We start from the raw sequence: 14,804 nt of genomic DNA, 5'->3' as shown, positions 1-14,804 counted from the left end.
CAAAGAACCTCCGTCTTGGAAAAGTCAATGGCATGTGGGCCTACTGAATTAGAACAATGATCTGCTACGGCCGAGGTGTTGGTCCTACCGTGTTTAAGGTCTGCTTTATGTTCACGAATGCGGTCCGAGATATGGCGTTTGGTTTCTCCAATGTAACTACTACCACAGAGGCAACTTAGTTTGTAGACACCAGGGTATTGTATGTCCGGAATCACATCTTTTACAGACGGAACCAGATCACGGATTTTATGTAATGTGTTGAAACGGACCTGGATCTTGTGTTTATTCAAGATTTTGGAGATCTTTTTTTTTTGTGATCCCAGCAATGTAGGGTAAAGTGATGGTTTTGAAAGGCTCCTCAAGAGGGTTCTTCTTCATGGTTTGAGTGATAGCTTTGCGCCATCCAGACTGCCACTCTGCGCCCAACCTTATGGAAGAGGTACGTGGATGACACTTTTGTCATCTGGCCACATGGCCGGCCTGCTCTAGACCAATTCTTCGACCACATCAATTCCATACACCCAGCCATCAGATTTACCATGGAAGTCGAAATAGATGGCAAGATACCTTTTTTGGATGTCCTAATTAAAAAGAGACCTGATGGTTCAATGAGCCACTCTGTCTACAGGAAAGCTACCCATACGGATGCTTATCTGAAACCGGATTCCCACCACCATCCATCACAGAAGAATTCTCTCATCAAGACTCTGTATCATAGAGCCCAATGCATATCCGACCAGGAACACATAAGCAGTGAACTCAAGCACGTACACCAAGCTCTTAGGGCTAATGGTTACTCCGACTATACAATCCGCAAAGCTATCACTCAAACCATGAAGAAGAACCCTCTTGAGGAGCCTTTCAAAACCATCACTTTACCCTACATTGCTGGGATCACAAAAAAGATCTCCAAAATCTTGAATAAACACAAGATCCAGGTCCGTTTCAACACATTACATAAAATCTGTGATCTGGTTCCGTCTGTAAAAGATGTGATTCCGGACATACAATACCCTGGTGTCTACAAACTAAGTTGCCCCTGTGGTAGTAGTTACATTGGAGAAACCAAACGCCATATCTCGGACCGCATTCGTGAACATAAAGCAGACCTTAAACACGGTAGGACCAACACCTCGGCCGTAGCAGATCATTGTTCTAATTCAGTAGGCTCACATGCCATTGACTTTTCCAAGACGGAGGTTCTTTGTAAGCCATCTGGCTTCCATGAGAGATTCGTTCATGAGGCTATCCACATATACAAGCACAGAGACAATTTCAACCGAGAAGATGGATTATATCTTAGCAATCATTGGAAAGATTTGATAAATCATTTCAGTTCTTGATTGATTGTTCACGCTTACAGTGGCTTTCAGACAGCATACATAAAAACAAATTTCGTCTCCCCCCTCCTCTTTTCAAAAAATAGATGGACTAGTCCTGGGCAAACTGCCAATCGTTGCGCGTGACGCAAACGTTATTTTTTATATAAATAAATAAATAAAAATGCCGTTTTCAAAATAAATTTATGCAAACCGACACACCTGATGATGACCGTTTGAGTTATGGTCGAAACGTCGTGAGAATTTTTTATTGTTTTATATATATTTTGTTATTTTGTTGTTTCTCTTCAAAGTGACTTTACCGAAAAAACTAAGAATATGAATTACTGCAGTCACGAAAGCTTTAAATCAAAATTTAATCGCCTCTACGGGGAGGGTTTTCACATAACTTTAAGATCCTTCAACAAACTCCGGGATAAGAAAGCTCAGCTGATCGAGTCTCTCACCTTCCTGAAGAGATGCCGCGACTCTGGGGTAATACCAATCGCATTTACACTCACCTCTGCTACTGTAACTTCTTCTAATGCGAAACGAATTCTTTTCAAAACTAGCTTAGCTCTTATCTCAGAAAAAATCAGACTTATACGCACAGAACTAGATCAGTTAGACAAGACACTCTACAAATCACACTTATCATTGACGGCAATAATGTCCACATCGGATTGGGAACATGTAGACAATATGACTGCCTCTTCAGCTGCTACTATGTCGACCAAATGTAAGGAAAACCTGATTTCCAAATTTAACCTCCTCTTCAACAAAAGACCGGACCCACACACCAAAAAGTTAGACGTTCATAAAGTCGTAATTAATCGCAGTAACAGTTCTATTTCCGATGGTCTGAAATCCGTTTTAGCTAAAGGTCTAAACTTTGCAGTCACACCTAAACACATACCAGTTAATGATATAATTGCCCAAGTAGACGTTGCTCTCAGGGGCCTGGGTCACATCGCTGCAGACGTAGCAAGATCTGAAATCGCTGCAACCCTCAAAAACGCTAAGATGCCAGCTAGCAACCTCAGCAAAGATGAGCGTTTTGAATTATATAAATTAAAAAAGAGGAATGATATTGTAGTTCTCTCAGCTGACAAAGGCAATGCTACTGTCATCATGGATAAAATAGAATACAACAACAAAATTAAAGAATTACTCGACGATGGTAGTTATACAAAAATAAAAAGAGATCCCACCAACAGCCTCGTCACACAAACCAACAAAATAATTTCTGATTCAACCGCATTAATTGATCAATCTAAACAGTTTTCGTTGAAACCTTCTGCTGCCAGGCCACCAAGATTATACGGCTTACCAAAAATACATAAAGTTGATACACCTCTTCGTCCCATAGTCTCTACTATCAGCTCCCCCACCTACAAACTAGCTCGTTTTTTGTCTGAAATCCTGCGTCCTTTCACTGGAAAGACCACCTCTGCGGTACAAAATTCTACTCACCTGGTATCAACAATCAAGGGTATTTCCCTGTCCCCAGATGACCTGCTTGTCAGTTTTGATGTAGTTTCCTTATTCACCAAGGTTCCTGTACCTGACACCATTGCAATCATTGAAGACTTGGTTCAAGGACTAAACACTGAGGTACCCCCCCTGGTGAGACACTGTTTAACCAATACATACTTCACTTGGAATGGAACTTTCTACAAACAAACTGAGGGCACCCCAATGGGCTCCCCCCTTTCTCCAGTTATAGCTAACATTTTCATGGAGAAATTTGAGACTGACGCCATCCAGACTGCCACTCTGCGCCCAACCTTATGGAAGAGGTACGTGGATGACACTTTTGTCATCTGGCCACATGGCCGGCCTGCTCTAGACCAATTCTTCGACCACATCAATTCCATACACCCAGCCATCAGATTTACCATGGAAGTCGAAATAGATGGCAAGATACCTTTTTTGGATGTCCTAATTAAAAAGAGACCTGATGGTTCAATGAGCCACTCTGTCTACAGGAAAGCTACCCATACGGATGCTTATCTGAAACCGGATTCCCACCACCATCCATCACAGAAGAATTCTCTCATCAAGACTCTGTATCATAGAGCCCAATGCATATCCGACCAGGAACACATAAGCAGTGAACTCAAGCACGTACACCAAGCTCTTAGGGCTAATGGTTACTCCGACTATACAATCCGCAAAGCTATCACTCAAACCATGAAGAAGAACCCTCTTGAGGAGCCTTTCAAAACCATCACTTTACCCTACATTGCTGGGATCACAAAAAAGATCTCCAAAATCTTGAATAAACACAAGATCCAGGTCCGTTTCAACACATTACATAAAATCCGTGATCTGGTTCCGTCTGTAAAAGATGTGATTCCGGACATACAATACCCTGGTGTCTACAAACTAAGTTGCCTCTGTGGTAGTAGTTACATTGGAGAAACCAAACGCCATATCTCGGACCGCATTCGTGAACATAAAGCAGACCTTAAACACGGTAGGACCAACACCTCGGCCGTAGCAGATCATTGTTCTAATTCAGTAGGCTCACATGCCATTGACTTTTCCAAGACGGAGGTTCTTTGTAAGCCATCTGGCTTCCATGAGAGATTCGTTCATGAGGCTATCCACAAATACAAGCACAGAGACAATTTCAACCGAGAAGATGGATTCTATCTTAGCAATCATTGGAAAGATTTGATAAATCATTTCAGTTCTTGATTGATTGTTCACGCTTACAGTGGCTTTCAGACAGCATACATAAAAACAAATTTCGTCTCCCCCCTCCTCTTTTCAAAAAATAGATGGACTAGTCCTGGGCAAACTGCCAATCGTTGCGCGTGACGCAAACGTTATTTTTATATATATAAATAAATAAATATGCCGTTTTCAAAATAAATTTATGCAAACCGACACACCTGATGATGACCGTTTGAGTTATGGTCGAAACGTCGTGAGAATTTTTTATTGTTTTATATATATTTTGTTGTTTCTCTTCAACGTGACTTTACCAAAAAAACTAAGAATTATTGTCAGTAGTTTACAATAAAGATGACAAATTTATTTATTTATTATATGGACCCACGATTCCGAATGTGAGGGACAAAGCAACCCCCCCCCCCCCCCCGTTAAATATAGAAGTCAAACTCCGCCTAACAATAATAATAGTGTGGTGGGTAATTGTCAGGCGTAATGCGCCGTCACCACTACTGGAAAATATGTACCTCCAGTCAGGGCCCAACAGGGGGCAATAGCGGGTCCGGTCTGTACCAAGTAGGACTTGTGGGTCAGGCAATCTGAGGGGGCGGTTAGGAACCAGAGGTGGACACCCAGGCCCCCAGTGGGGGCTGGGGGATTGCGCAACAATCTAGGTCCCTCCAAAAGGTTCCAGAGAGTGGGCGTGGCCAGGGGCAGAGGGACCCTGGGAGCCCCATAAAAGCCGGACCTCAGAGCGGCTCCGGAAGTCAGCGTCAAGCAGAAGACCGAAGAGCTCGCCTGAAGACTAGGACCCTGAAGATCCCCGGACCTGACGTCCTTATCAGGGCCGGGTCTGAGTGGGCCAGTGGTCGAGACCCGAGGACCTTGGTTGGGTCGAGTCAGCCTCCCCTAGGTCCCGTTAGCCGGAGGGCTAAGATTAGGTGGTCCCAGTGACTAGGGCACATTAGTCCGGAGGCTATACCTCCTCAGGTCGTTGGATAGGAGGGGCCATTACCCCTTCATGTGAGGGACCCCGTGTGTTCACGTTATTGTTAAATAAATACGTGTTGCCTCCTAAGAAGACTCCGTCTCCATACAACCCACTACATAGTATTATTATCACGCTTGTTTGCTCACGAAAGGCTGAGTCTCGTGACCCTATTTCAGGAGGTTCCTACCGAGTTTTTTTGCACAAGGGGGGAGCGATGTTTGCCACCCATAACTCCAAATGAATACATTTGTGGATTATTTTTTCCCATGCACCGTTTTAAGTTACATTTATTCATTATTTATCCACGTTCATATTAATGCTTTTGAATGTTCATATTACGTTTATCTATTAAAATGGTGTTTAAACATTCCAAACTGTGTTTTTAGAGTGAAAAAGTTCAACTTCAGATTGTCTTGGAACAAATTAAGCACCTTTAACGTGCATTTCCTAGATTCTATTAAATGATAATTTCAGATAAACGATGGTTTTCGTGGAATCAGTTGATATCGTTAACCGAGGGAACCCCAGGTATTCGGTTGTAAGAGTTGGGGTGATTGCCATCCATGGTAGGGTTATCATCTGTTAGCTTACCTTGACATAGAAGAGCCACACCGAGGAGGCTTCCAAGGAACCCCATCTTGATCGGTGTCTCAAATTTATTCCTTTTTCTTTACTTTGTGTTTTACTGAAAAAGATGAGCATGTGTTAATGAGGACACGTTTTAATAATAACTTAAAACTGATTTTCTTTTTCAAAATCCAGTCTGTAGGTCGTGAGCCTTCTCTGAATTTGTAAACAAATACAATAAAATGCGATTGCAAACAGTGGGAGGATATGTTTTATTCGTCACAACGTTAGAGCTAAACAACAATGGTTTTCATGGAAAAGAAATCACACGAAATTCGAGTGTTTCCCTGATAAAGTAAGCAATGAGGTGCTCATACCTGTTGGGCAGTCCACAGTAGCTGTAATTCTAGATTACCATAACAGGGACCAGCATGAAATTTTCATGAATATCGGTACAATTGTACAACTGCATTTTTTGTAGGAGGGGCAACTGTTTCTTTTGTAATATTCTCCCATTGTTATCCCGATAGTATTACCATCGGCGTCACGTCATGACATGAAGAACCCATCAGTCCTCTGGCAGAGCAGCGCGACCCCTTGCAATGGAGAATAGCACACAGAAGCAGATAATATAGCACTACCTCTTAGATCCCTCTAAGTGACCTCAGGTGAAAATCGTATCAGGTTGCAGTTTCCCACCCGCGTCTGCCATTTCAAAATTGACAGTGATACTTTTATTCTCAGAGCTCTGGAATTTATGCAGATTACACGCAGAGCCAATCCCATGGAAGGAAGGGTCTTCTTTATCGGGGAGGCAAGGATATGTTTCACTGCATTCTACGCGATTTGTGCCATTGTGCTGAGTCCAGCGATACGCGTGTAACATTTCTACCTTCAGTACACGTCGAATGGATTGAGAGCAAAACCTACAACACATACAAGTACAATCAAACTCCCTATACCACGATGGTGTGGAAGATGAATGTCGCATAATCTATTATCGGTGATGTTATCCGCAAATGTATTCCACTTATCCGCAAAAAGAGATTGAGGATAATCATACATAGTCGGAAGAATTTGCCTCCACTCATCTGCGAAAAAAAACTATTTAGATAGAGTAATAAACCCCGGTATATGCCGGGGGGATGTGCTCCAGAAAGGCGCGATGACGAATATCGAAACGACGTAAAATCCAAAGGATTTTCGGAGTAGTAGTAGTGGGTGGTGGAGGTTCAAGCCTGGGAGGCAATGGATAATGAGAAAGGATGGACGGTGCCGTCAGAGACGTTAGTGTGTGGGTTGAGGCGATGCTAATCGGGTGGCGGTGTTAATCATTAAGTGACGACGTGTTTGTGAACCGACGTTAAAAGTGGGGAGAGACGTAAATTGGGGTATTACTGTAATAGGAAGCCATTCCACAATGCAGGATGGGAAAAAACTGGACATTCCTGGATAATGGTAATAAGGGGTTTGGTGTAACAGGAGTTTACATAGACATAACAAGAGTCTATGGCATGTGCAGAGTTTGCGGGCGGGGCACGGGGTAATGCCCCTTCAAAACTAGACACCTTTATTAATATATGTTCCTAGCTTACGATTAAGATTAAAAAAAACTTTTAAATAAATTATATACACCCGCGATTCCTAATGTGAGAGACAAAGCGAATTCCTGCCCACCTCCCCCAAAATGTAGAAGTCAAACTACGCCGAAGGTCTTTGGTCATCGTGGGGTCATCGCGGATAGGTTTTCAAGGTGGGGGAATCTCATTTTTGGGTTTATCAACGTAGAATCGCAGAGGTGGCTGGCTCAGTAACGCGATCGTGGTGCGAGCCACCAGAGATGGCTGACTCAGTAACCCGATCGTGGCGCGAGCCACCAGAGGTGCTGGCTCAGTAACCCGATCCTGGCGTGAGCCACCAGAAGTGGCTGACTCAGTCACCCAATCCTGGCGTGAGCCACCAGAGGTGGCTGGCTCAATAATCCGATCCTGGCACGAGCCACCAGAGGTAGCTGACTCAGTCACCCGATCGTGGCGTGAGCCACCAGAAGTGGCTGACTCAGTAACCCGATCCTGGCGCGAGCCACCAGAATGTCACGTCTGCTTTTGGAATGCACATTTTTGGAAGGTTTCCAAGCGGTGCTTAAACCTGTTTTGAGATAGGAAGGACCCCCTCTTATCTACACAGAATCTGCCTGTTATTGTACAGTACAACTTGTGGTTTTTACGCAACTGCGTTAAACAAATATAATAATAATAATTTACATTGATGAAGCGCCCTTGAAAACAATCTTTGTCAGGGTACTAAGCAACTATATTTAGCTGCCATATGTTTCCAGTATAATGGAACTGGGATAATAAGCATTGCTTAGCATTGCCACAAATACTCTAAACTGCCTTAGTCCAAGAAGTTAATTATAATGTCTGTAATTTTTTTGATGTATTATTCTTATTGTTGTTTACATGACCTCAGTCCCTTCATTTAGGCCTGTAAAGCACTTTGTATTGAATTCTTTGCACGAATTGTGCTATATAAGTAAAGGTTTTTTTTCATTTGAAGGTCATAAAATTCGATGATATGACCTTGGCTAATGTGGGTGTATGGTTCAGTGAGGTGTTGCGTGCTCAGTCCTCCTTTGTTTAAAAAAAAGTGTCCTCGTCACACAAACCAGTATGTAGTGTAGACAAAAGTGAGTTTCAAATCTGGTTTGAAGCACCTCGTTCCGTAAAAACACAAAAAACAGTTTCCACGAGGCAGGGCAGTGACAATAGCCGTGAACAAATGGAGATTATTATCATTCAAGTGGTGTTATATTACAGGCACACGATAGGGATCTGGTGAGAACTGACCATGAGATGTATGGAAATTGCAGAAGAATTGCAGCAACGTTGGCACGTAGGTCTTAGCATCAGTAAAATTTTCTAGCCTTTTGCCCGTCCAAGGATGGGTGCATTGCAGTAAATCTGAAACTTGCAAGTGAAAAGCAGACCGCGACATGATATTCACTGCATCCATTCGTGTGCAATTTGTAAGGCCGTGGTGACACAGACATTTAATTTAAAGGTTATAATCCCTTGTTCATCATTACGTCCTTTTAACTTATATGTCTCAATAGCGTGACTGAGATCGCGTGACGTGAAGGTTCTGCCTTTGTAGTGAGGGTTATAAGTTGATGCTGAGGATGGGGAAGGAGGCGCCTCGCCCCCCATGTGGTGACGTCACCCGCTAATAATTATTAATTGAGGGGGTTTTCATTTGGAGGACGTCACCTGTTCATGATTATTAATGAGGGGGGCTGTTCGATGTGGAGTGACATCACCTGCTCATGGTTATTAATTAGGGGGGGGTTCTCCATGTGGAGTGAAAGCGTGTAATAAAAAGGCAGCGCTGTGCATCAGAAAAGGCAGGACGAAACTGGCATTGTGCCACAGACGAATAAAATAAAACATTGCCGCTATCGCTAACTAAGCTTTCGTGGATAGTTATGAGTAAAAACTGAACGAAAAATGTGTCACTTTGGAAGATTAGTGTATCACATGCCCGTCAATATATGGTCCATGAATGTAAAACTATAAATATATTTTTTTAAACAAGCACGTAGTTTAAATAGTAACACTTTAACGTTTATGAGTGATCTTGTCTGAAACAAGAAGTTTACTAGTAGTAATAGGTTTTTACCCTTTTATCTGGCACCAAAACTGACACCTTTATACAAGGGGTCATGTTTGCAATAACCACAACACAAGCAGTCAAAATGCAAACAAAAAGAGACAACTCTGATAATAATATGCACTGTCCTTGAAATTGATTGGTCCACACCCGAGACGGCTTTTCTTAGAGCCTAGTCTCCAATGGTGTTGGACCAGATGACGCCAAAAGGCATCATTTTGACTGCTTGTGTTGTGGTTATTGCAAACATGACCCCTTGTATAAAGGTGTCAGTTTTGGTGACAGATAAAAGGGTAAAAACCTATTACTATATCTTGCTACTGGCAAAGGAGGTCTCGTAAGAATTTACTTCAAAACTTAAAAAAAAACGTCTGGATGTGAATGATGCTGCTGAGTGAGAGTTTGCTAAATATTAAACAATGCGACATTCAACAGCAGTGGGTTGATGTCTGATATTATTATGTTGATATGATGATATGTTAATACGATGTTATGATGTTGATACGATGTTATGCAGAAATAACAGATAAAGGGAAATGCAATACCACGGAGAGTGGGGAATTGCACGGAAGTTATTTGTGACCTCAATTTTCTATCAACGTATGAGGTGTTGCAGAGAAGATTTAATATATTTTTTATTCAGGTTAAATCAACGTATGAGGTGTTGCAGAGAAGATTTAATATATTTTTTATTCAGGTTAAATTGTTCACAGAGCATGTTCTGAACGTTTTTTTGTTGTTGGGAAAAGGTTTACAGTAAGCATTGTATGTATTTACAAAATCAGTTTTAGACAGAAAGTTTAAGAATTATTGAAAGGTGCTTGCTCTAGTATATGGCCTCTAAACAACGTGAGCGTTTGCATCGACACGGTAAATGTTCCCACAAACTCTCACACCCGCACCTCCGATTAGCATGGTTGGCTACATACGGGGCGATGAAAATTCCCACTTGAAAACATACATACAAACATACACTCGGTGCATCCGCAACCAATAGTCCAGTCATCCCTTACAGGCATATCGCTTTAAGTTGTGTCGCGTAAACACGCCCAAAAGTGTGAAGTTATCAAGATGCTTAAAACACGCTCAGGGCAGCTCTCATCGGCCTGAGTCAACATGGTTGATCGATCCCGGAGGGACGATGAGCCGAGTTGACTTCTCAACTGGGGTATGAACGAATGAACGTTAAAGTTGTGAGTCAAGTAGAACAGCCACTGTGAACAGAGCGACCGACACCACGACATTTAAAGTGACCTTAATCAGTATCCCCCCTATTCTTAGCTCTTTCGGTAAAGTCACGTTGAAGGGAAATAATAAAATAATAAAATATATAAAAATCAATAAAAAATTCTCACGACGTTTCGACCATAACGCAAACGGTCGTCATCGTTTGCGTTATGGTCGAAACGTCGTGAGAATTTTTATTGTTTAATATATATTTTATTATTTTATTGTTTCCCTTCAACGTGACTTTACCGAAAGAGCTAAGAATATGAATTACTGAAGTCACGAAAGCTTTAAATAAGTATCCCCCCTATTTTTTATTGTTTTATATATATTTTATTATTTTGTTGTTTCCCTTCAACGTGACTTTACCGAAATAACTAAGGATATGAATTACTGCAGTCACGAAAGCTTTAAATCAAAAAGTATCCCCCCTGTTAGGGAAGTGAAATGTAAACATTCAAAATAGCATGCCATCGTCAGGGGTGACAAACCTGTCAACTCCTTTCAGTGCCTACCTTACTACAGACCAATTTAGACATTATTGGTCACCCTGTGCCCTTATACATCTCAACGTTCATCCTACAAAGTCCCATCACAAGGGAGAAACACAAACATTTTTTGCTGGTATTGAAACTGCAAAATGCCGTATGGACCTGAAAACGCAATTGCCCTGTACAAGAATAGGGGGTAAACCGTATGGGTTGACAGCTATGGGGTGAGATATTTCGGTGTTTCCGAATTTTTCAGATTCGACGGCAAAGCTTCGTAATATCATGTTTCTTTTAACACTAAGAGTGACCAATAATGGTTCACGAAGCCGTGTTTCTTCTGCCGTAGCTGATCATTGTTACAACGCTGTGGGTGATCACGATATAATTTTCTCCGATACCAAGGTTATTTGCAAACCCACGGGTTTTTATCAGAGATTTGTTCACGAGGCAATCCAGATCTACAAACACAGACACAATTTCAACCGAGAAGATGGCTTCAAATTAAGCAACCATTGGAAAGATGTTCTAAATCGAACCAAACGTTAAAGGAATTTTTAATGGTACAGTATATTCATTCAATTAGTGGCATCCCAAACTCTCACAGTGGTGCTAATGTATTTTTGATGCTATTTTCGAGCTTGCACAGCTTTACATTTTTATGCTAATTCCTTTGTCAAGGCGTTTTTTTCTGTTTACCCACTCACAGCTTAAAGGATGCGACCTGCGCTGGACTTGTTTAATGGTACAGTATGTTCATTCAATTAGTGGCATCCCAAACTCTCACGGTGGTGCTAATGTATCTTTGATTCTATTTGCGAGCTTGCACAGCTTTACAACTCTCACGGTGGTGCTAATGTATCTTTGATTCTATTTGCGAGCTTGCACAGCTTTACATGTTATGCTAATTCCTTTGTCAAGGCATCTTTTCTGTTTACCCACTCACAGCTTAAAGGAGGCGACCTGCGCTTGACTTTTTTCACTCCAACGCTGTCCTCCGGACAGGTTGGTCCCTTCACCTGATGAAGGCCACTTGTGTTGTGGTCGAAACGTCATGATTTTTGTTATTTTATTTTTTACCTACGTGACTTTACCCAATAGAACCAAAGAGTATTAAATATATATTTTAATCCTATTCTTTGAAACAAAACCCGTTAAGTTTAACACGTAGGCTTTCGCGACCAATATTATTCATAAAACCGGGAGCAAGCGAGGGCTTTACCATTCTGGCGAATTGCCCGATGATGCTGGATGTATTTACCAGCGAAACGTCGTACTCAAACTGTAAATGTGGATTCACTCTTCAACACACCGGTGGGCTAAAGTAGTGAATTATTTGTCTTTTGTCAACGTGACACTTTTTTTGCTGATTGGCCGTGTCGGGTGGTGGAGGGTTACGACACATTTATAAATAAACGCGATCTAACCCAAAAACCTTTATTATGAAAACCCGTTAATTTTGCACTAGCGGTAACTACCCGGCGTTGCCCGGGCGAAAAAGGCAGACACACACATGGACCTACACACAGACATCGACCCACATACATAGAAACACATCGACTTACACGCACACACACACACATATGGACTTACACACAGACATCGACTTTAGATACACACACATGTATTTACACACAAATCGACTCACACACACCTAAACTTACACATATCGATTCACACATACATACATAGACTCAACAACAACAACCGCCATTCGACACTAAGTGGCGGTGACGTCACCACGACGCTTGTGCCAGGCTATGTGCACCTTGAGGCCACGTGAAGTGTAGAATGGCTGCTGGCGGGAGGTCACGGGGCAGACCCAGGTGCCACAGGTCGACTGACTGAGATGACTGGCTGATGCACCACCTGTGCCCCCTACTGTGCCAACTTGCTGTGCTTTAGCCACCCGATGCTCCGCTCGTTGTTGTGAGCGTCGCTCCTCCGCCCTCCGTTGTTGTTGGAGGGCGGCTGCCTCCAACTGTCCAGTAGCGTCCTTCACGATCCTTCTCCACAGAGGCCGATGTTGAGATTGCTGGTACCAGTCATCGGCAAGTTCACTCAGCTCCACGTCCTCCTGTAACACATCTCTCCATCTCTTCTCCAGCCCGTGCCGCGCCCGTTTAGCCCCCTCGATCCGGTTGAACAAAAGCTGTTTAGGCATGCGGTGACTGGGCATGTGGGCTACATGACCCAGCCAGCGCAGCCTTGCCTGCCGGAGTGACTTTCCGTAGATATTTCAAGGATTTGTGAGCTCCTCACACAATCCAGCGTGCTTAAACCCAGGATGGATCGTAGGCAGCCAGCCTAAATGTTTCTAACTGGCGAAGATGTTCCATTAGGGGGTTCCACGTTTTGCAAGCATAGAGAAGGGAGGGAATGACCGTGGCCGAGAAGACCTGAAGCTTCGTGCAGAGCGATAGACCAGGTAGCTTCCACACAGCGTTACGCAACTGATGAAAAGACAATGCCGCTCGACTAATTCGGAGTGAGACCTCTGCTGTTAAATCGGAGCCGGTGATGAGCACACTGGCCGGGTATGACAAACTCTCCACTCTCTCCACAAGCGGCCCATCACCAATTGGGAGTTGTGGGGGTGGAGTGTCCGATGGTACAAAATACCCAGGCATGTGCTTAGTTTTGGTGGGGCTGATGGCAAGGCCCCACCGTTTAGTGGCAAACTCCGAGTTCAGCAGCAGTGCCTCCAACTCGTCCTCTGAGTGAGCAGCAATTACCAGATCATGGGCATACATCAAATGGTTGAGCAATAGGGATCCACCCCTTGATCGCACCCGAGCATCGATCAGCCTCGCATTGTATCTGTAGTAGATTGAAGGCTTCACGAAGTACGTGGTAATAATAGATGTGAAATAATGTGGGAGCCAGAGCACATCGCTGTCGCACGCGAAGGTGTAGAGGGAATAGCTGCGACTCGCGGTCATGTAGTTTTACCCGGGTTGCTAAGAATATGAAATAATGCAGTCACGAAAGGTGTAAGTGGAGATAAGTAATGTAAGAATAGGAATGTGATATGTAAAAATATAGGTGTATTTGAACGTGAGTTGACATAATAATAAAGATGAAAGCAATGGCCAAGTTATAAGCCAAAAGAATAGGTGTACGATTTGTATGGTGTGTATGGCATAGTGACAAATGCAAAATTGTAAAAAAATGTTTGTAGCTACGTGACGTTACAGAAAGAGGCAAATAATCTGAAATCCTGCAGTCACAAAAGCTGTAAGTGAAGAGAAGGAATGTAAGAATAGGAAGGTGATATTTGTAAAAATGGGTGTATTAGAACTGAGTTAACACAAGAATAAAGATGATATTTGAACGTGAGTTCACACAAGATAATGAAGATGTAAGTAATGGGCAAGTAATAAACCGAAAAGATTTGTTGATCGATTTATATGGTGTGTATGGCATAGTGACAAAAGCAAAATGTATTGAAATGTTTGTAGGTACGTGACATAACCGAAACAGGCAAAGAATCTGAATTCCTGCAGTCACGAAAGTTGTAAGTGAAGAAAAGTAATGTAATAATAGTAAGGTGGTATTTGCATGAAGAGGTGTATTTGAACATCAGTTGACAGAATAATAAAGCTGAAAGTAATAGGCAAGTTAAAGGAAAAAAATATATGTTGTGAGCACATAAACAAAAATAATGGTATATTTGCATGGTGATGCATAAAACAATAGTTTTGTATGTACGTGATTGTAGCGTAAGAAGCAAGGCGTGGTGAGGCCTAGTCTCGTGCAGAACCCTCATCATGGCCTACATTGGCGACCCGGCGGAGGTAGCACTACCCTAACACCCCCCTCCCCCCCAGCATCCCCCCGTGCGTGGAACAATAATGGTATCTA

The 14,804-nt window shown here is 42.7% G+C and overlaps 2 protein-coding genes and 1 long non-coding RNA gene across 4 annotated transcripts in view; all 3 read right to left on the bottom strand.

The window, feature by feature from the left end:
- The window catches only part of LOC116953342 (cubilin-like), a 584,401-nt gene that overhangs the window by 499,248 nt on the left and 70,349 nt on the right, over positions 1-14,804 (bottom strand). The gene's annotated exons all lie outside the window — the stretch shown is intronic.
- The window catches only part of LOC116953360 (enteropeptidase-like), a 106,834-nt gene that overhangs the window by 65,141 nt on the left and 26,889 nt on the right, over positions 1-14,804 (bottom strand). For both annotated transcript variants that reach the window (XM_076074903.1, XM_076074904.1), the window contains exon 2: positions 5,581-5,674. In XM_076074903.1, the coding sequence (XP_075931018.1) occupies positions 5,581-5,626 (46 nt within the window). In that variant the 5' untranslated portion in view covers positions 5,627-5,674. The remainder of the gene's footprint in view (positions 1-5,580; positions 5,675-14,804) is intronic.
- Positions 1-14,804, bottom strand: part of LOC142931226 (uncharacterized) — a 256,649-nt gene that overhangs the window by 232,924 nt on the left and 8,921 nt on the right. The window lies entirely within an intron of this gene.

Source organism: Petromyzon marinus, chromosome 51 (genome assembly GCF_048934315.1).
Source record: "Petromyzon marinus isolate PM22_M1 ecotype Great Lakes invasive population chromosome 51, UKy_Petmar_22M1.pri1.0, whole genome shotgun sequence".
NCBI classification, from domain to species: Eukaryota; Metazoa; Chordata; class Hyperoartia; order Petromyzontiformes; family Petromyzontidae; genus Petromyzon; species Petromyzon marinus.
Note: the sequence above shows the minus strand (reverse complement) of the source record. Positions and strands in the feature narration are given on the sequence as shown.